Source organism: Perognathus longimembris, chromosome 2 (assembly GCF_023159225.1).
Source record: "Perognathus longimembris pacificus isolate PPM17 chromosome 2, ASM2315922v1, whole genome shotgun sequence".
Classification (NCBI taxonomy): domain Eukaryota; kingdom Metazoa; phylum Chordata; class Mammalia; order Rodentia; family Heteromyidae; genus Perognathus; species Perognathus longimembris.
The window spans coordinates 61,109,221-61,131,125 of record NC_063162.1 but is presented as its reverse complement, the minus strand read 5'-3'; the positions used below and the strand labels follow the sequence as shown (position 1 = coordinate 61,131,125).

General features: G+C 48.1%; 1 protein-coding gene across 1 annotated transcript in view; it reads right to left on the bottom strand.

The window, feature by feature from the left end:
* Positions 1 to 217: 217 nt before the first annotated feature.
* Ret (ret proto-oncogene) overlaps positions 218 to 21,905 on the bottom strand; it is a 45,362-nt gene continuing 23,674 nt past the window's right edge. Inside the window, exons 8-20 of the mRNA XM_048336961.1 lie at positions 21,182 to 21,307; positions 20,211 to 20,321; positions 19,051 to 19,170; positions 17,811 to 18,067; positions 14,256 to 14,403; positions 13,203 to 13,310; positions 11,176 to 11,390; positions 10,960 to 11,082; positions 8,307 to 8,377; positions 4,771 to 4,908; positions 3,206 to 3,305; positions 2,033 to 2,180; positions 218 to 375 (exon numbers count right to left, since the gene is read on the bottom strand). Coding sequence (XP_048192918.1) covers positions 218 to 375; positions 2,033 to 2,180; positions 3,206 to 3,305; positions 4,771 to 4,908; positions 8,307 to 8,377; positions 10,960 to 11,082; positions 11,176 to 11,390; positions 13,203 to 13,310; positions 14,256 to 14,403; positions 17,811 to 18,067; positions 19,051 to 19,170; positions 20,211 to 20,321; positions 21,182 to 21,307 — 1,823 coding nt within the window. The remainder of the gene's footprint in view (positions 376 to 2,032; positions 2,181 to 3,205; positions 3,306 to 4,770; positions 4,909 to 8,306; positions 8,378 to 10,959; positions 11,083 to 11,175; positions 11,391 to 13,202; positions 13,311 to 14,255; positions 14,404 to 17,810; positions 18,068 to 19,050; positions 19,171 to 20,210; positions 20,322 to 21,181; positions 21,308 to 21,905) is intronic.

Sequence of the window (21,905 nt, the reverse complement as noted above, 5' to 3'; positions counted from 1 at the left end):
CTACCAAGACCAGATCACTCATCGAATGGCACAGTTCTGCTACCAGATACTGGAAGGAAAAGCACTTGGGGAAAAAACAATTCCAACAAACTACTGAAAGCGAATCTGCCACCTGGGAACTGGCATTTGTCTGGGCCAGCGTGACTGATGTACACAGAGAAAAGGGCGTGGCGTCCTTGGTCCCTTTGGTGAATTCATTACCTTATACAAGGAAATGTTAACTATCAATCGTGTCCATTAATTTTGCCGCTGAGGGTGAAACCATCCAGTTAGCATATACACTATCATTTGCATATCTTGGGAACCCCGTGTTAGTGACAGCTGATGGCGTAAGTGGTACAGGACTCTCTCCAGGCCAGTTCGGGTCTGACATGCCTAAAAATGAAAACAGATCATTTGCTCTGCACTGAAGAACTCAGACTTCATGTGCAGACAGTAAAGCCTTGGCAAAACTCCCTTTGAGGTTCGAACCAAACTGTGTTTATTAGTGCCAATTTGCATTCAGGGTTCTTGTGGGCCAGGTGTCAAAGAACACTCGTTCCATTTCAGGGGAATAGCACAGGCTCTCATGGTAAATGTAAACTTAGCAGACACTGCTAATTTTGAATTTTACATGTTTTTATCTATTCATGGATGTATTTTTGTGTGCCGGTACTGGGACTTGAAGTCAGGGCCTTGAGTGCGCACTCACTTGGCTTTTTCTGCTTAAGGCTGGTGCTCTAGCACATGAGCCACAGCTCCACTTCTGGCTTTTGGGGTGGTTTATTGGAGATAAAAGTCTCACAGACTTTCCTGCCCTGGCTGGTTTCCAACTGCGATTCTCAGATCTCAGCCTCCTGAGAAGCTAGGAGTACACTGACACCTGAATTTTTAAAATTAAGTTTTAGACTCTCAAATCTGATTATGTTTATTAGACTGCTAAATTGATTGCCTAAAGCAGTGAAAACCATCTCATGTTTCTACGCTAAAATGGCTTTCTGAGGTAGAAACATTCCATAAAACTTTTTCTCAAGACAAAGATGGACTCTACTGGTCTGTCATTTCAGCCTCCAAAGACATGCTTCTTCTTCAGAGAGGGCACACATAGGCAGCCCCCCAACATCCTCAGCACCTAACCTAGGGTGTGCAACACTGAGCCTCAAAGCCTGGTGTGTGTTTGGGGAACCCCGTGAATCAGGAAGCATGCAGAAATTCTGAACCATCTTCGCTTGAGACCCAATGATTTCAAAATGACCCATGATGAAGTTAGGAAACAGAAAAATCTCAAATATTTAATCCAAGACAAAAGAAGAGAGTTTTGGCCAAGAACCGTGTTTACTATGAAATACAAGGCCACAGCACCACAGACTATATTCTTTAGGAAGCATGAGCTCCAACATTTAGCACAATTATCATGATGAGGGTGAAAAGGATGTGAAAATAAGTTTGGGGGGGGCTGGGGAGGAGAGGAGGTTGTGTGGGATGGTCAGTCCAGTGCCTGCCAGGCATCCATTGGATCCATGGCTGGGGAACAGAGACCTGGATGGCTTTCTGGAAGAATCTACCAGCTCAGGAGAGGTCTGGAAGCCCCCTGGCTATGTTCTCACCAGAAGTTGGGTGCTAGGCCCTCCTCAATTAAATTCATCCCCAGATCATCCAAGTAGCAAAAATCAAAAGTAACTGGTTTTTGTTTCCCTACTCAGAAAATGACTTAAATCAATCTTCTCCATATCCCCTGAGAATTCTGCCCTGATCTAATTAATTTCTCCTCTGTCATCTTAAATTGTCTGGTCATGATATTTATTTTCACATCCTTTTTTCCTTTTAAAGGAAGACACAGTTGCAAAATAAATAAATTAAAAAATGCCTGAATGTCAAAACTGGATGCAAAGTCAGACATTTAACAAAGAAAAGATCTGGTGGCGTTTTGATTTATTGCCCGTCAGAGGCACTCTTTATAAAACAAAAAATAAAAAATAAAAAGCATTACAGACAGGAGAGTGCAGAGGAAACGCTAGCTGCTAGAATCTGGTAAATGCATGTGAAATTCTACCATAGAGTTTGTTTTCAATCCAGGTGGAGGGAAGGGTACGCGGGAGGGGGGCCTGATTACAATCCACCAAGGGCGTCTCCTCCTCCGACAGGCCATCGTCATAAAGCAGTGAGTCAGATGGCGTAGATGCAGCCAGGTCCAAGTAATCCTGAAAGAGAGAGAAAGATGGCTGCTTCCCTTGGCCCTTGGCTGCTTTTAGAGTGTGTGTGTGTGTGTGTGTGTGTGTGTGTGTGTGTGTGTGTGTGTGTGTGTGTGTGAGGTGTGGGCTACGCATGTCCTGCTCTTTTGGCTGCTTTTGATGTGCTCTGGCTGTGTCTCCAACCTTGCTATTGGTCTCTTGGCAAGACCAAAGCCCCTCTCTCAGCATGCCAGCATGGAGACCTGCCACATCCAGCCATGCCTAGAGCCCAGAACCAGGCCTCTTTGTTGGTTTATTTTTGTGCCAGTACTAAGGGCTTAAACTCCAGGTTTGGGCATTGTCCTTGTGCCCTCAAGCCTGACACTCTTGCACTTGAGCCACAGCTCTATTTCCAACTGTTTGGTGGTTAGTTGGAGGTAAGAGTTTCACAGACTTTTCTTCCTGGGCTAGCTCTGAACCTCAGTCCTAGAATCTCAGCCTCCTGAGTAGCTAGGATTACAGGCGTAAGCTACTGGTGTTTGGCTACTTACAGGTTTTTAATTGGAGGAATATGGGCTGATAGATGCTCAGACAAGATGAATTTTGTCCCTATTGGACTTTCGGAATTCTAAAAAAAACCTCTATATAACTAAGTCAAAAGACTTGGCATGGCTGGGTTCCCATTCCAGCAGGCTGTAGGTGGTGGCAGCAAGGAAGTGTTTAGAGGGGCTGAGCACTGCTGAGCACCCCAGCCCCCTCCGCCCCAAGTTACTTCCCGTGGAACATATACAGTCAGGACACGCACTATGTAACATTCCAGTTTTACAAGTGATCCCTCTGAGGGTTGGAATTTCTCTTCCCATGGGTGCCTGTGCCAAACTATGAATTGAATTGGGCTTTGTTGTTGGTTGTTGTTTTCTTCCTGATTTGCAAAGAAGCCCAAGAGACTGCTTGAGGCCTCCTCTGAGCAGGGCGCGTGCCCCTCTCCCTGCAGCCAGCCTCTGCTCCCAGCACTGAGGCATCAGGGCCCAAAGCCTCTGTGCTCTGTGACTCACTCTGCTCTTCACCATCATCTTCTCTAGGTCTTTGCTGATGTCGGCAAAGACTGGCCTCTTGTCTGGTTCCTGCTTCCAGCACTGTAGCATCAAGGAATACCTGGCGGGAAGAGCACACTAGCAGTGATGAGCCAGCAGGGCATGGTGAACCCAGACCCAAAACTCCGAGTGTGTCGCTGACCATCTGAGACTTGCTAGGGATGGACATGGTCCAAACTCCACACTCGGAGGTTTAGGGCCCAGCATGGTGGCCCAGCATCCTGGAGGGGCTGCTCCAAAATGGAGAGGATAATTGTTTCTTTTCCCCCTTCCCTCCCCTCTTTTCCTCCCTTTCCCCCTTCCCTTCTTCCTCTTCTTCTCCTCTCTGTCTTCTCCCCCTCTCTTCCTCTCCTCTCCTGTCTCTCTTCTCCCCTCCCTTCTCTTCCCCTCTTCTTTTGCTCTCTTCTCCCTCTCTCTTCCATTCTCTCCTCCCTCGCCCCCTTTCTTTTTTGTGATGGTACTAGAACTTGAATGGAAGGCCTGGCTGCTGTCCCTTAGCTTTTGCACTCAAGGCTGGTGCTCTACTATTTGAGCCGCACCTCTACTTCTTGTTTTTTGCTGATTCACTAGACATAAAAGTCTTAAGGATGTTCCTTTCCAGGCTGGCTTTTAACTGTGATCCTCAGACCCCAGCCTCCTAATAGGTCACTAGGATTACAGTTGTGAGCCACCAGTGCCTGTTTTTTTGTTCTTTTTTAATTTTTTTTTTTTTTTTTGGCCAGTCCTGGGCCTTGGACTCAGGGCCTGAGAACTGTCCCTGGCTTCTTCCCGCTCAAGGCTAGCACTCTGCCACTTGAGCCACAGCGCCGCTTCTGGCCGTTTTCTGTATATGTGGTGCTGGGGAATCGAACCTAGGGCCTCGTGTATATGAGGCAGGCACTCTTGCCACTAGGCTATATCCCCAGCCCACTTTTTTAATTTTTTAATGTTTTTATTTTGGTGCTGATATTGCTGTTAGAATGCAAGGTCTCAAGTTTGGTCCACTTCTTTGCTCATCTAGCACTCTACCACTTAAACCATGCCTCAGCGCTTCCAGTCTGCCTTTTCTCTAGCTGTTGTGGAGACACAAATCTCAAGGAATTTTCTGTCCTAGATGGCCTCAAACAGTGACCCTTCCGACCCCAGCCTCCTGGGTCGCTAGGCTTACAGGTGCTGGTGCTCACTTGGAAGTTATCTATTTTTACTTGGTCTGTTTGAACCCTCTGATTTAACTGGAGTGGAGAGAACCCTCAAGCTGAAGTCCAGACTGCCCCGCCTGCCCTGGCACCTCTACTTGAGGGGCTCCGAACATATGTCCTCCCCAAGGCTTTCAGCTCACACCGGATGGATTCCTGCTCCTGTCTATTCTCAGAACCGCTGGCCTGCACCTCCTACCCCCACCTCCTGCTTCTTCCCAAGTCCCCAGCAACTGTCTCCTAGCCAAGGGTGGTTCCTGTTCTAACCTCCGCCTTCCACTCCCCCCACCCCAATGGCCCACAGCCTGGCTCAGGGCTGGAGGATGTCTGGGCCAGGCAAACCCTTCTCACATTTCCTCGCTGCAGTTGTCTGGCCTTTCCATGCGGTGGCCAATCTTGAGAAGGTTGAAGAGCCGCTCAGGAGGAATTCCAGGGTAGGGGTTGCCCCCCAGGGTCACAATTTCCCACAGCAGAACCCCAAAGGACCATCTGCAAGGGAAAGGAGATAACTGAGGGGCTCCCTCTGATGCCAGGGCTCTTCAGCCAAGACCCAGTGCCATGGGCAGCTGCTTCAAAGCTTCCAGCCTGGGTGTGGCGATGGGGTTTAGGAGGTCCAGAACAATTCTTTCGCCTTTCAGGGGACCACAAGACTTCCATTAAACCTCAAAACAGCCATGCATTGGTGGCTCACACCTCTAATCCTAACTCCTCAGGAGACTGCACTCTGAAGATCATGGTTCAAAGCCAGCCCAGGCAGGAAAATGTACGTGACTCTTATCTCCAATTAAACACCCCTCAAAAAACACAGAAATAGAGCTGTAGCTCAAGTGGTAGGGCACTAACCTTGAGCAAAAATGCTCAGGGAAGCAAGCTGGGTGCCAGTGGCTCACACCTATAATCTTAGCTACTCTGGAGGCTGAGACCTGAGGATCATGGTTCAAAGCTAGCCTAGGTAGGAAAGTCTATGAGACTCTTATCTCCAATTAACCACCAGAAAACCAGAAGTGATGCTCTGACTCAAACTAGTAGAGCCGCTAGCCTTGGGCTAAAGAACTCAGGGACAGTGCCCGACCCAGAGTTCAAGCCCCAGGAGTGGCAAACAAAACAAAACAAACTTAAAACAAAACAAAAGGTCTAGAAGAATATTTCACTGTGAGAGAAAACTTGAAATGAAGTGGGAATAAAATGATCACAAAACAGTACAGGTCACTTGAGTCCACTTGTGGAGATGAGAGGTCTACACACACATAGGCAGAAAGCTCTAGAAGATTCCGTGCCTGACAACAAATGCTGGAGGGGCTGCGGGGAAAGAGGAACCCTTCTCCATTGTTGGTGGGAGTGCAAATTAGTACAACCACTTTGGGGAACAGTATGGAGGTTTCTCAAAAAGCTCAATATAGTCCTACCCTATGACCCAGCCATACCACTCCTAGGCATCTATCCTGAACAGCAAACCCCAAGATATCAAAAAGACATTTGTACTTCCATGTTTATCGCAGCACAATTCACAATAGCCAAAATATGGAAACAACCCAGATGCCCCTCCACAGATGAATGGATCCAAAAAATATGGTACCTATACACAGTGGAATACTACATAGCAATTAGGAATGGTGAAATATTGTTATTCGCAGGGAAATGGTCAGAACTCCAACAAATAATGTTGAGCGAGACAAGCCTAGAACACAGAAAACAAAGGGGCATGATCTTCCTGATATATGACTGTTAAGAAAGGGAGGGCTGGGGATATAGCCTAGTGGCAAGAGTGCCTGCCTCGGATACACGAGGCCCTAGGTTCGATTCCCCAGCACCACATATACAGAAAACGGCCAGAAGCGGCACTGTGGCTCAAGTGGCAGAGTGCTAGCCTTGAGCGGGAAGAAGCCAGGGACAGTGCTCAGGCCCTGAGTCCAAGGCCCAGGACTGGCCAAAAAAAAAATAAAATAAAATAAAAATAATAAAAAGAAAGGGAGATGGAGAGACAGTAGAGACCAGGTCTGTGAAACCAAAAACTGCTTGTCAAATGGTATTTCCCACAGGATTGGGGCAGCGACCCAACAGTATGTAACTAAAACCAAACAACTACTCAACATATAAAGGTCAAAAATCGACCTCTCAGGGGAATACAATAGCTCAAAAGCTATGTATGTACGTTCATATAAGTCTACTGTCGACATATTGTCTAATGTCGACATTACATTTAAAGCCCTAGGCGAATTTTCTTGGGCTTGGCCACGTGGCTACTGTATATGTTCTTGATAAATTGTATATTGTATATATGTCTACCTGACCTAGAGAAGGGAAAGAAAAACAGGGTGTAAGATATCACAAGAAATGTACACACTTCCCTACTATGTAACTGTACCCTTTTTGCATAACACCTTGTCAAAAAAAATTTGTGTTCAATTAATAAATAAATTAAATTAAAAAAAAAAAGGAAGCCAGGGACAGTGCTCAGGCCCTGAGTCCAAGGCCCAGGACTGGCAAAAAAAAAAAAAGTTGCCACTTACCAAAGCAATTTAATCAATGCTCCCCCTCTCACTCACTTTTCTACCCCATTCCCTCACTTTTCTTAATTTTGTAGCATATCTGAAAGTGCTTTTTAATGGTTCATTTTTATGAAGACAAAATCAAGAATTGAAATAAATGCAAATTATAACCAAAAAAAAAAATTCCATGCCTGAGAAGAGGCCAGTAGGAGAGGCTGAGCAAAGGGGCCTCAGGGACTCTTGAGTCTCCTGTTGACATTTTTGCATCTTTGTATTTTTCAATTCTTCTACAGTCACCTTTCTAAAATCAGCAGACTACTGCTTATTTAGTTGTTTATTAATTTTTGTGCAGGTACTGGGGCTTGAACTCAGGGCTTAGGTGCTGTCTCTTAGCTTTTTCACTCAGGGTTGATGCTCTACCACTTGAGCCACACTTCTTCTGGCTTTTTGATGGCTCATCAGAGATAAGAGTCCCATGGGCTTTCCTGCCTAGGCTGATTCAAAGTGGGATCTTCAAATCTCAGCCTCCTGAGAAGTTAGGATTATCACTGGCACCCAGCTTAGACTTCTGTTTAAAATTGCTTAGCAAGGGCTGGGAATATGGCCTAGTGGCAAGAGCGCTTGCCTCCTACACATGAAGCTCTCGGTTTGATTCCCCAGCACCACATATATGGAAAACGGCCAGCAGGGGCGCTGTGGCACAGGTGGCAGAGTGCTAGCCTTGAGTGGGAAGAAGCCAGGGACAGTGCTCAGGCCCTGAGTCCAAGGCCCAGGACTGGCCTAAATAAATAAATAAATAAATAAACAAACAAACAAATAAATAAATAAATAAAATTGCTTAGCAATTGAGTCTTGACAGCCTATGTATGCTATTGAAGATCTGCATGCCTGTGGATTACAGAATGTTCTAGAAGCCAGTGTCTCAGTTTTACAAATGATCACATCCTGTCATCTATCCTGGAAGAGTGAGTTTGGGCTCCTACCTTCCCACCTTTGAGTAATTTGGGACCCATCTGTCCACAAACACACCAGGCCATATCTGAGTGGAGTCCCCAAACTATACCTGTGTGGAAAGTGACATTGTGGGGCAGCCTGACAGAGCCAAACCTGCCCCAGGACCCAGGAGGGGAGTAATTTGGCTGGACCCGTCTATGGATGAGGAGGGAGGGGAAGGTGTGGAGGAGGGAAGGGAGAAGAGAGGCAAGCTGCGGCCCCAGTGCCCTCTCCCACATCTTCCAACCTTGTCTTGTGGAACTGCTGCTGGAATGTCATTGGATGAATCCACGAGGGCCCTTCAAGCTCAGAGACTCTAAGAACAGCCAGTCCTGCACTGCTCCCTGGTCAGCTTCACTGGAGGCCTCTGTAGCCCCACCCCAGGATGGCAACACCCACACTTACACATCACTTTGGGTGGTATAGATGTGATCAAAAAGGGACTCGATTGCCATCCATTTGACAGGAATCCGGCCCTACAGAGGGTGAAGAAAGAAAATCATTAATGTTAATAAGAAGCCCTGGAATCAGAGTGGAAGAGATCTGTTTTGTTTTGTTGTGTGTGTGTGTGTGTGTGTGTGTGTGTGTGCGTGCCAGTGTGCGTCCACCTGCCAGCAGTCCTGGGGCTTGAACTCAGGGCCTGGGCACTATCTCTGAGCTTTTTGCTCAAGGCTAGCCCTCTACCCCTTGAACCACAGCTCCACTCTAACTTTCACTGGTTAATTGAAGATAAGAGTCTAATGGGGCTGGGAATGTGGCTTCGTGGTAGTGTGCTTGCTTGGCATGCATGAAATCCTGGCTTCAATTCCTCAGTTCTACAGAAACAGAAAAATCCAGAAGTAGCACTGTGGCTCAAGTGGTAGGGTGCTAGCCTTGAGCAAAAAAAGATCAGGGACAGTGCCCAGGCCCTGAGTTCCAGCCCCAGAACAGGACTGGCAAAAAAAAAAAAACCCAAAAAAATTCTCCTGGACTTCTCTGCCCAGATTGGCTTTGAACTGTGATCCTTAGTTCTCAGCCCCCTGAGTAGCTAGGATAACAGGCTGAAGCCACCGGTGCCCAGCTTGAGTTTGACTCTGTAGAGAGTGTAGAATACCAAGTCCTGAGGCTGGAGCCAGCTGAGCTCCAGCTCGAATCTCCAGGCTTTACTGAGATGCTGGTGGGGTGATGGGTAGCCCAAGGCCACACAGGGTAACTTGGCACTTTTCAATGCCTCCTTCTGTCTGTATTTTCCTTTTCTTTCCTCATTAAGATGGGCTCTGACTAACATTGCTCATACCAGCCCCAGATTTCTAGGCTCAGGTGATCCTCCTACCTCAGACCTGAGTAAAGCTGGGATTGCAGACATGTGCTAACACACTCGGATCCCCGGAAAAGTCTTAGGTGCATATTAATTTTTAAAATGTGTATCTTAATTCAGAACCCACCATGGATTGCACTTTCTCCAGTGTTCTCTAGGACCTTTACTATTAATGAGATGTGGCCGTGTTCCTAACAAAGCTGGCTATGGTGTAGCAGCTTGCACAAGGCCACAGAGGGGCATGTAGGCAATGCCTTGTGCCCCCACAGCTTCCTGCAGAATGGTGTGTATGTGTATGCATGCGTGCATGAAAGAGAGACAGAGGAAAAGAGAGATAGAAAGACAGACAGAGACAGAGAGACACACAGAGAGAGACAGAAAAAAGAAAGGCTCTACTATCCCCTCACCAGGTTCTACCACCCCCTCACCAGGGCAGGAAACACCCACTTCCATTTCCCTTTCAGTAGTTTTGAGATCTGTGGTCTTCACAGAAATGTCAGAAGAAACAAATACAGTCAGTTTTTGTAACCTGTGGCAACACAACTAAGCTCTTACAGGGAACAGGAGTGAGGAACCTTTTTTTCCCCTGTCATTTAGATATTAATAATATCCTTTATGTCTCCTACAAAATAATTGATTCAAACAGCCAATGAGAAACATATGAGGCTGTCTAATCCTATACAAAATGATTTTACAGCTCATGGTAATATAATCTCAACTCCTGCAAGATGATGTATAGAGTATTATATTTTCTTTTTCCTTCCTTCCTTCCTTCCTTCCTTCCTTCCTTCCTTCCTTCCTTCCTTCCTTCCTTCCTTCCTTCCTTCCTTCCTTCCTTCCCTCCTTCCTTCCTTCCTTCCTTCCTTCCTTCCATTGGTTGTAGGGCTTGAACTTAAGGCCTGGGTGCTATCCCTGAACTCTTGCTCAAGGCTCGTGGCTCTACCACTTGAGTTACACTCCCACTTTCAGCTTTTTGCTGGTTAATTGGAGATAAGAATCTCATAAACTTTCCTGTCTAGGCTGGCTTTGAACCATGATCCTCAACCTCCTGAATAGCTAAGGTTATAGGTGTGAGCCACGATGCCCAGCAAAATGGTGGCTCTTGTTTCTGTAGAATAGAGATAAATGATTATGGAGAGGGAGTCAATTCCTCAGCCTCAGGTGGGGTTTTGACATCAGGTGTCACTTTGTTTTTGCCAGTCCTGGGGTTTGGCTTTTTCTGCTTATGTGGTGCTGAAGAATCAAACCCAGGGTTTCACACATGCTAGGCAGCAATCTCCCGCTAGACCACATTCCCAGCAGGTGTCACTTTGAAAGGGACAATGGGTGAAAGCAAGAGAGGCCATGGCCACCTGTGAAGCATTGGGGAAGGACTGACACAGGAAGAGCCTGGGTGGGGTCTCTGGGACCCACGGGTAGGGAAGGCATTGGAACTGATGGCCAGAAAAGCCCTTTCAAAATCTGCTTGATCTCTGTTGAAAATGAACTCTGCAACATGTGGGTAGGGGTAGGAGGGGACAATTGGAAGAGAGGAGGGAAGGCGTGACACTGTCCAAAAAGAAATGTACTCTTTACCTGACTTACAGAACTCTAATCCCTCTGTACATTACCTTTATAGTAACAATAAAAAAGTATAAACAATCTGCTTCGTCTTCCCCGGATGTTCTAAGGGCACCAAACTGGCTTTGGGTGAAGCTGTGAGCCCCTCCATTCCTCCCAGGAGCCCCCCCAACACACCACTGCATCCTGGGGACAAGCTACCTTGCTTCTCTTTACATAGGAATCTTCTTCGTAAACATCTCGAGATAGACCAAAGTCAGAGATCTTCATCTTCCTCCCCTCAGCCACCAGGATGTTCCTGGCTGCTAAGTCCCGATGAACGAGCTACAAGGAAAACAAAACAAACAAGACTCCAGGAGTCCCTGCGGAAGTGCAGGGTGGCAGCAGGGCCAGAGCCCTGCCCAGGTGGACATGTACCTTCATTTCTGCCAGGTACTGCATTCCCCTGGAGATCTGCCAGGCAAAGGAGATGAGGTCCCCCATGGTCAGTGCTCGCTCGTCTGGGTGGTCCAGGGAACTGGAGTTCCGGCTGCCTCCGCTGCCCACATAGCTCGGCCCCACCTTGCGACTGTCCCGCAGGAAACTCCTCAGGGAGCCATACTTGGCATATTCCACAATGAGGAGAAGTGGCCCTGGGGAAAGAAAGGAATAGCTCAGAGTGTGGGGTGTGAGCCAGCTCTGGGCTGGAGGGATTTCACCAAGGGGAGGTTGCAGGCACTGTCTCTCCACCTAAAAGGTCCAGCTCACTCTTGATTTGTTGCCTTAACACATACATACACGCACATACGCACACACATGGGTTTGGGGTAACCTGTGGAAGACAACACATCATGTGTTTCTGGGAGTGTCTAGAATGTAGACCCCCTCCTCAAATCCTGGGGTTGTCTTGGGAGAGAGTGAAGAAGGGATGATATTGTCCTCCAAAAAATGTACTCATTGCCTGATTTATGAAACTATAACCTCTCCATACATCATCTTTATAAAAATAATAAAAATATTTAATAAAATATTTTCATGTGGAAACTAGATCTAAAATACACTGGGACATGATAAATGACAGAGGATTCCAGGCTTTCACACACAGTGAGACCAAAGGAGGACACTCTTAGAGGAGGAACACAAAGGCAGAATGCCCATGTGCTTCTGATCATACAAAGTAATATTTATCGAAATTAATTCTAGGAAATGGAAACAAGAGGTTCTTTTCTTTTTGTCTTGTTTGTTCATTTATCAGTCTTTGGGATAGTAATGGTAGCACAGAAATGGTGGGACAAAGTGTAAACAAGGTAGCAGTGGTACTCACTAGACACTATGTTGAAAATGAACTATACAACTTGTGGGGGGCATGGGAGGAAAAAACTGGAGAGAGTGAGGGAAAGGGTGACATTATCCAAAAAGAAATGTACTCTTTACCTGACTTACATAACTGTAATCCCTCTGTACATCACCTTTATAGTAAACAATAAAATATTTAATAAAAGTATTTTTTAATAGTATTCAACTTGTAGACTATTTAGAAACAGCTTCTTTAATTCTCAAAAAATTATTGCTCTCTGTATTACTAATTATTAGATTAATTCCATATACATACAAAATATACTTCGTATAATTGAAATTACTTTAAATAGCCAGGTGCCCATGGTTCACACCTGTAATCCTAGGTACCCAGAAGGCTGTGAACTAAGGAATGCAGTTCAAAGCCAGCCCAGACAAAAAAGTCTGTGAGACCATATCTCCAACTAACCCTCTGAAAACTGGAAGTGGAGCTATGGTTCCAAATGGTAGAGCACCAGCCTTGAGTACAAAAAAGCTCAGGGACAGTGCTCAGGGCCAAGTCCCACAACAACAAAAGAGGGGGGGAGGGAGGGAGGGAGGGAGAGAGGAAGGGAAGGAAGGGAAGAAAAGGGAAGGGAAGGGAAGGGAAGAGAAAGGAAGGGAAAGGAGGAAGGAAGAAAAGAAGGAAGGAAAGAAGGAAGGAAGGAAGGAAGGAAGGAAGGAAGGAAGGAAGGAAAGACTTGAAATGTGCAAAAGTTTGATTTACAAGCCACCATACAGTCATCTATCAAACACGAATGAGTCATGTATATTTGAACAGAATGTGTATTTGGCTGTTGCATGGTAGGGTGTTCAGTAAATGTCAATTAGATCCAGGAAAAAAAAAAAGCCATCTTGGGAGTCTCTGCCATGGGTGTTTGCCTTAAGAGGGATGGCCCACTGAATGTGGAGCTGAGCAGCCAGGCAGGAGGGAGGCAGGTCGCAGCACCCTGGATAGGACACCCTGGCTGGACTGCCTGAGGACATGGTCACATGCTAGCCCAGGGTGGGGACCAGAAGCCTAGGCCTCCAGGAGGAAGGAGAGAAAAGTCTTAGAGATCCCAGAGTGCAGAGAGAGGACGGAGGCCCTGGGCCCAGGGGTGGCTGACAGCATCTGGAAATGGCCTTACCATCCTGACTGCAGGCTCCATACAGCTTGATGACGTGAGGGTGGTTGACTTGCTTCAGGAGGTTGAACTCAGACAGGAGGTCCCTCAGTTCACTGGGGGAGGCGTTCTCTGAAATACAGCACACACAGGGCTGGCTCCACACAGCCCTTCTAGAAAGCCATGCTAAGTAGTGAGCAGATCTCAACCTCTGACCAGCACCCAGCTCAGTTGACAGGGAAATGTGGGGCACTCAACTATTCCCAGCTCCTCCCAGGGCCTGGGTCAGCGGAGGGGGGCTTGGCAGGTTCTACCCAGGAGCAAGCTTCCTTCTGAGCAGCAGTTCTCCATTGCTGGTGGCTCATATCTGTTAGCCTAGCTACTCAGGAGGCTGAGATCTGAGGATTGTGGTTCTGAAAAGGAAAGTCTGGGAGACTCTCATCTTCAATTAATCATCAAAAAGCCAGAAATATGTTTTACATGATATATGTTTCACATGGTAGAGCACAATCCTTCAGTGAAAAAAAGCTAAGGGACAGCGCTCAAGCCCTGAGTTCAAGCCTCAATGCCAGCAGAAAAAAGAAAAACCAAAAACAGACAAGCAAGAAAACACAAGCAACACAACAAAAATCACAAAAAAAGCTGGGTGCCAGTGGCTCATGCCTGTAATCCTAGCTATTCAAGAGGCTGAGATCTGAGGATTGAGGTTTGAAGCCAGCCCAGGCAAAAAAGTCCATGAAACTGTTATCTCCAGTAAACCACACAGAAAAAGCTGGAAGTGGCGTTGTGGCTCAAGTGGTAGAATGCTAGCAGCAAACACACACACACACACACACACACACACACACACACACACACACACACACTCACACACACACACTAAGGGTTAAAAATAATTTTTTAAGTCCTGAGTTCCTCACTAATATAGTGGAATAGCACAGCCCCACCAGCACCTTCTGAAAGGCTGAGGCCTGGGCTGGCAAGGCAAGTAGAGGCAGCGGTGCCCAGCAGCAGGAGCCTGGCCCCTTCCCTGCATTGGGGGCTCCCACAGGTGCCTGCACAACATCTGGACAGTACCTTTAAGCATCTTCACGGCCACTGTGGTGTACCCCGCTCTGCCCTTCAGGCGAAAGGCGGTTGCCTTAACCACTTTTCCAAACTCGCCTTCTCCCAGAGTTTTCCCGAGAACTAAGTTCTTGCGAGGAAACTCCCACTTTGGATCTTCCTGCATTGGGGAGGGGTGGGAGAAAGGGGTGATGGGTACAGTTGAGAAGATGTTGGCGACAAGTGCAAGTGTACAAAAAACCTCTGGGATCACCTGACTGATAGAGTTCCCCAGTATGAGCCCTGAGGGCACCAAAGTGACAGTCTCCCTGGGGAAGAGCTGAGAGCTCAAACTATCCCCAACTATTCTTGTTGACAGCTTCTGAGCTGATCCGGACTCAAGTTGTAGGGTGCAGGGCCAGCTAGCTGCACCCATGGGTGCTGTCATGGACTGGCCAGCAGCCTAAACCCCATCGTGTCCTGGTAGACCTCAACAGGGACTCATTGACCCACCCGGGTTAGGGCCACCTCCTAGTGCACAGGCCAGCCACCAGTAGCTCACTCCTGTAATCCTAACCACTCAGGAAGCTGAGATCTAAGGATTACACTTCAAAGCCAGTCTGGGCAGGAGTGTCCCTGAGACTCTGATCTTCAATTAATCACAGAAACAGCTATAAATGGAGCTGTGGCTCAAGTGGTAGAGTGCTAGCCTTAAGTGAACAAGTTTAGGGATGTGCTTGGGCCCTGCATTCGAGCTCCAAGACCAGCACGTACATGCACGCGCACACACACACACACGGAACTCTGCCAGTGCCCTTACATAGATGTCATTGAGCTCTTTTGGAACCCCCTCCTTGGAGGGTGTAGGTGGCTGTGCTGCCTCAGTCTATCCTGCATACCTGGCTCTCCAGGCTGTGGTCCAGGCTTTGCTGGCATTCAACCCCTCTCACCCTTCTAGCCAAGCCCCACGCACATCAGGTCCATCATGACTGCTCTGAATGTTGCCCATATATGTGAATTCTGGATGCCAAAGACTGTAAGAGCCCTCCCCTCTGCTCTGCTGGCACTGGACTAGGTGCCTGTCAATCCCCAGTCTCCTCAAAGCTGTGTGTGGGTCTCAGGTTCCTGCTCATGATGGCTCTTTACAGGCTCCCTCAACCACAGAGCTAGCCTGTTGGGGATTCATGACCCAGGCTAGGGCCACCCTCTGTCATATGCAAGGGTTTGGGGATGGCCTCTTCTTAGACACAGCAGTGCCATCACACAGATTCCTGGGTCACCCCTAGTCTTGTCTTACACTCCCTCAGAACCCATAACACAAATCAACATAGACACCTTATCTGCACCACCCTAATGGGCACCTGGAACCTCACTATGCACACATGAATGACATCTATTTGCTCCTCTTAGATATATGAGACAATTCACAGCTGTAATCCTAGCTATTCAGCAGGCTGTGACGTGAGGATTGTGGTTCAAAGCCAGCCAAGGGAGGAAAGTCCATGAGACTCATATTCAAAATCCATCAAAAAGCCACAAATGGAGCTGTGGCTCAAGTGGTAGAGCATCAGCCTTGAGAGTAAAAGCTAAAGGACAGAGCCTAGGCCCCAAGTTCAAGCCCCAGTACAGGCATGCACATGTGTGCACATGCACACACACACACACACACACACACAGTGAGAAAAATCATTCTACCTACTTTATTCTTTCTTTCTGAGACAGGGTCTTGTTTTGCAGCCCATGTGGGTCTTGAACTCTAGATCCTCTTGCCTCTTCTTCCCAGTGCTATGATTATAGACACATACTACCACTCTAGCTCTCCCATTTACAAGGAAGTAGGAGAGAATGATGGAAGGGTGACATTGATCAAGATGTAGTATAATCATAAATTAACAAGTTGAATGGAATCCCTTTTGCACAACTACCTAAAGATAACAAAATAAAAAATAAAGCCAGATGTTGGTGGTATAATCTTAGCTACTCAAGAGGCTGAGTTCTAAGGATCCTGCCATCCCCAGCAGGAAAGCCTGAGGGACTCATTTCTCCAATTAATCAGCCAAAAGCTGAAAGAAAAGATGTGGCTCAAGTGGTAGACCCCAATCTTGAGCAAAAAAAGCTAAGAAGCAGTGCCAGGCTCCGAGTTTAAGCCCCAGTACTGGCACCAAAACCAAACAAACAGAAGAAATTGGCTGAGAGTTTAGTCAGAGCTAAGACCTAGAGCTGGTGGGTGTGGTCTGAAGGCTTAGGGGCAGCTCTGGGGCAGATGAAGGGGAAGTTGAGTCTCTATGTCAGGTACCGGCCTGCTTGTGCAACCTTACCTCATGCTGTGGGCTGTGGAAGATTCTGGGTCCTCCCAAAGGTCTGCTGTGTGGGACAAGCTGCTTCTGGTAACAGAGGCTAAATGGCAAAAACCCACAGGAGTTGGCAATGGCCTGTCTTGAGGTGTTATGGGAACAGCTCCAGGGCTGAGGCTGCCCGAAGGTCTTGCATTGTAACCCCAAGCAGACCCAGGCCATCTTCTGGCCCGAGAAGAGTATCTTCATGTCTAAGGCCACAGAAAACTCTTGCTATAAGAGTCTTTTCCATAGTCTGTCCTACTCAATTCAAGCCTGTGATTCACGTGTGTGTGTGTGTGTGTTCATGCACGCACATACCCACACGCTGCTACTGGGGCTTGAGCTCAGGGCCTTGTACCCTTGCTTGGCTTTTCACTCAAAGCTGCTGCTCTACCACATGAGCTTCCCGCTTTTTGCTGGCTAATTCAAAGTAAGAGACTCATGGACTTTTCTGCCCAGTCTGGCTTCAAACTTCAATCCTCTGACTTCAGATTCTTTGAGCAGTTAGGATTACAGGCATGAGCCAATCACACCCAGCTTGTGGCTCAAGTTTCTCCCCTTGCCTTTTGTATTTTTATTGCATTTTAATAACTTGTCAATGTGCCCAATAAAAACATACAAAAGCAAGCAACAAAGATATCTGGAAGTTTGACTTGAAGAATTTAAGTGGAAGGATGAATTTAGGGAGGGGAACTATTTTATGTTGCTATATAATAATATATTTTATTGCTTGGAGTATTTAGATTAGATGTCCATTCTTTACCTATCTACTTTTTTTTTTTTGCCAGTCCTGTGGCTTGAACTCAGAGCTTGAGTACTGTCCCTGGCTTCTGTTTTGCTCAAGGGTAGCACTCTACCATTTGAGCCACAGCACCATTTCCAGCTTTTTCTGTATATGTGGTGCTAAGGAATCAAACCCAGGACTTCATATATGCTAGGCAAGCACTCTAACACTAGGCCACATTCCCAGCCCCTATGTACTTATTTTTATGCCAGTCCTGGGACTTGAATTCAGGGTTTGGGCACTGTCCTTGAGCTTTTTAGCTCAAGGCTAGTGTTCTACCACTTCTGGCTTTTTGATGATTAATTGGAGATAAGAGTCTCACCAGCTTTCCTGCCCAGGCTGGCTTTGAACCACCATCTTCAGATCTTAGCCTCCTGAGTAGCTAGGATTGCAGATATGAGCCACCACGCCTGGCTCAACTCTCTTTTCTATGGCTCTCCCTGTCCTAGGGCTTTGGGGGACCCTCACCGGGATCTTGAAGGTATCCACCGACACCTGGTTCTCCATGGAGTCCAGTGAGGGCCGGCGGGCACCGGATGAAGAGTAGCTGACAGGGAAGGCCTGGGCAGGTCGACAAAAGGTCATCTCGGCAGAGGGGATGGATGGCTTGTGGGCGTGCTTGTGGTAGCGATGGATACAGAAGGTGGACAGCAGGATGGAGACGATGAAGGAGAACAGGACAGCAGCAGCAATCACCGTGCGGCACAGCTCATCACACAGTGGGCCTGTAACAGGAGAATGTGGCAAGCTTCAGTAGCCTGGCATATGGCCCTGAGGGCCCATGACGCCCCATGAGCCAGCTCAGGAGACCTACAGGGTGCAGGTGCTGTATGCATTCTACCCTACAAAGCTAGCTAGTGCACCCTTAGTGGTGAAAACTGAGGCCCAGTGAGGTTGGGCAGCCCAGAGAGGTCCCACAGCAAAGAAGGGTGCAGTAACATCAGCTGCTCCCAGAGGGCTGGCTGGGGATTGGGGGAGGAGGGCAAGGTTTCCCTCTGTCCCAAATATGTAGACATTTCTTCATAGAGATAGGAAGAGAGGAATAAAGGATCAATGATAACTCAGATATCAAGAGAAGGTCCCTGGACATGGTTCAGAGCTCCCCTAAGCTGCCCTTGCTCTGTCAGGAAAGATGGGGCTCCAGATGGTAACCAGGCCTCAGCCAGGGTCCTGGCACAGGGACATCCTTTGGAGGAAGAACACTTTTCTGGCCAATTCTTCTTTATTTTTGTAAGTTTATTTTTACATTGTTGTACAAAAAGGTTATAATCCCATAAGCAATTCTGTATGTGTGTGTGTGTGTGTGTGTGTGTGTGTGAGTGTGTGTGCTCATACTTGGGCTTGATCTCAGGACCTTGGGTTCTTGCTTGTCTCATTTTGCTCAAGGCTAGAGCTCTACCAGTTCAGCCATACCTCCACTTCCTGCATTTTGCTGGGTAATTGAAGATAAGTCCCTTCTTGAGAGATGTTTTCCAAACTGTCTTTCAATCACAATCCTCCCATCTCAGCCCCCTGAGTAGCTAGAGTTACAGGTGCGAGCCACCAGTGCCTGGCTCCTGGCCAGTTCATCTTTGAGAACTTAGACTAGAAATGACTCTGTAGGCCCCACCCCTCTCCTGGACTGCACCAATGGGGAAGTGAGGCCTGGAGGAAGAAGGGACCTTCTCCTGGCTGCTCCCTCCCTGGCCCTCTGCCATTCCCCACTTACCTTGGTGGTCCTCTGGCTCACAGAAGCACTTTTTCTCTTCTGGGAAGCAGTTGCAGATGCCATAGCCGGCTTTAATCCCTCGTCTCTCACCTGGCTCATGTCCCCCAACAATACTGCCCCCTGAGAACAGATAAGAGCAAGTTCAGCAGCTGGAGCGGCTACAAGGGCCGTGCTGCTGGGAGGTGAGTGGTCCTCCTCACCTGGTGCCAGCTGCTCCCACCCAGGCAGAGCAGCTGTGGCAGAAGCCCTGCCAGAGATCAGTGCTATTTCTGCCCCCCGCACCGCCCCCAACCCTGCTAGCTCCTCAGCTCGGGAGGGAGAGTCATAGACCGCCCAGAAGCTTGCCCAGGTCCCAGAAGAGACCACAAATGGTTATTTGGGGCCAGAGAAGGGTAATAGGTAGGAAGGGGGTAAGGCCCTGAGCGTGCCAGTGGGGCTTGAACTCAGGGTGGGGCTCTGTCTCTTAGCTTTTTTCTCAAGGCTAGTGCTCTACCACTTGAGCCACAACATCACTTTTGGCTTTTTGCTAGTTTATTGGAGATATGAGTCTCATGGATTTTCCTGCTAGGGTTGATTTCTAACTAGAATCCTTAGATCTCCGCCTCCTGAGTAACTAAAATTAGAGGTCCCACTGGGTATCAGTGGCTCATGCCTGTAATCCTAGCTATTCAGGAGAATGAGATCTGAGGATCAAGGTTCTAAGCCAGCCTGTGTAGGAAAGTCCATGAGACTCTAATTAACCATGAGAAAACCAGAAGTGGCACTGTGGCTCAAAGTGGTAGAGTGCCAGCCTTGAGCACAAAAGCTCAGGGACAGTGCCCAGGCCCAGAGTTTAAACCCCAGGACCAGCAAAAAAATAAAAATAAGACTGCAGACTGGCTTACCATGCACTAGCAGTCCTCTGCCACCCAGTCACACCCAAGCCCCATTTACGCATGCAACAATGGCCTCTTTGGCTGTGTCCAGGTGCCATGTGGTCCATGCTATCCTGTCTAGCCCTGCCCATGGGTAGAATACCCTGTCCACAGTGCAGGGGGGTGGTGTTTACGGAGGCAGTCCATGGGTGGAATGCCCCGTCCACAGTGGGAGGGGGGGTGCTTACGGAGGCAGTCCATGGGTGGAATGCCCTTTCCACAGTACATTGGGGGGGGGGTGCTTACGGAGGCAGTCCTGGGGGCAGATGTTGATATCCCGAATCTCCACAGCGTCACAGTGACCGTCAGGGCAGGTCCTAGTGCTGGGAGAGCAGGTAGAGAAGTTCCTCGTGATCCCTGGGGGATAAAACAGGACAAGCTGTCACCCACATGGACCTACCCTACCCTGCCCTTGTCATGCTGCCTGATGACCTCCCCAGCCAGCCCTGCCACCCTAGGGGAAACAAAATGGAGAGACAGAGCACACAAATCTTGGCCAACAGTGGAAGATGCATCCATCCTCAAGGAATGTTGGGGACGGGGGTCCCCAGGTTGAATGACCTCGTAATCTTTCATTAAGGAAGCCAATGGAAGCAGAAACAATGTCAAAGCTCCACCTCCAGCTGGGCACTGTCATCCTAACTACACAGGAAGCTGGGATCTTAAGATATGCTTTGAAGCCAGCCCTAGGCAAGAAAATCCAAGAGAACCTTAGCTCCAATTAACAAGCAAAAAGCTGGAAGTAGAGCCATGGTTCAAATGGTAGAGTGCCAGCCTTGAGCAGAAAAGCCCTGAGTTCAGTCCTAGTATTGAATCTGAAACATAAGCAAATAAATACACAACGAACGCTGCACCAGACCTGGCCCCTCGTGATGGTGGTCACTCATGGAAAAGCAGAAACCGAATGGTCCGTTTTGCCCAAAGCTGTGTCCCCTGGCCTAGAAGCTTCTGGAAAGGCTACTCGGTCTTCTGTAAACCCCTTCCTTGGCCTGGCCTTTCCAAGCCTGCAGTGAATTCAGCCCAGGGTACCTCTAGTTCCAAGATGGCATGAGTCCTCAGGACCCTGCACGCTGCCCTCTTTGTTGGCACTAGAGCCATGGTGGAGGGCAAGGTCCTAGGGAGCAGAAGGATGGGAGAAGGACATCACAGGGGCCAGAGGATCCACTGGCCACCCTGGTGGACACCAACAGTGGCCTCTTTGGGTCCCTGGGCCTTACCTTTCCCATCTCCCTGCCTCCACTCGCATCTGCCCGTTGGAGAACCCAGGCCACCACATTCCTCGCACTCAGATCGCCTCTTGCTGACTGCACAGGACCGCGGACAGCCCACCTCTTCAGTTACATCTAGGAGTGAGAAACAAGCAGGGGTCACAGGATGCCTGTCTGAGCCCTGCCTTCAGAGTTGGTGAGGCTGCAGTCATACTTCCCCCAAAAGGCTAAGCCCCGGGCTGGGGATATAGCCTAGTGGCAAGAGTGCCTGCCTCGGATACAGGAGGCCCTAGGTTCGATTCCCCAGTACCACATATACAGAAAACGGCCAGAAGCGGCGCTGTGGCTCAAGTGGCAGAGTGCTAGCCTTGAGCGGGAAGAAGCCAGGGACAGTGCTCAGGCCCTGAGTCCAAGGCCCAGGACTGGCCAAAAAAAAAAAAAAAAAAAAAGGCTAAGCCCCAGGAAGTTTAGGGGTGACTTGAGAATATTGGCCTCAAGATGGGTTATCAGGGTCACAGGTAAAGACAGGATGGATAAAAACCAGGCTCATGGAACAGCATATGATAAACAAGGTGTACCCCGAGTTTCAGATAAGGAATGAACACCTGTTTTGTGCATGTTTGAACATCTGTATGTTTTTTCTTAACACTAAATAGATACTCTTTGTCTTTCTTTTTTTGGCCATTTCTGGCCTGGGTGATGTCTTTGAGCTTTTCCACTCAACACTAGCACT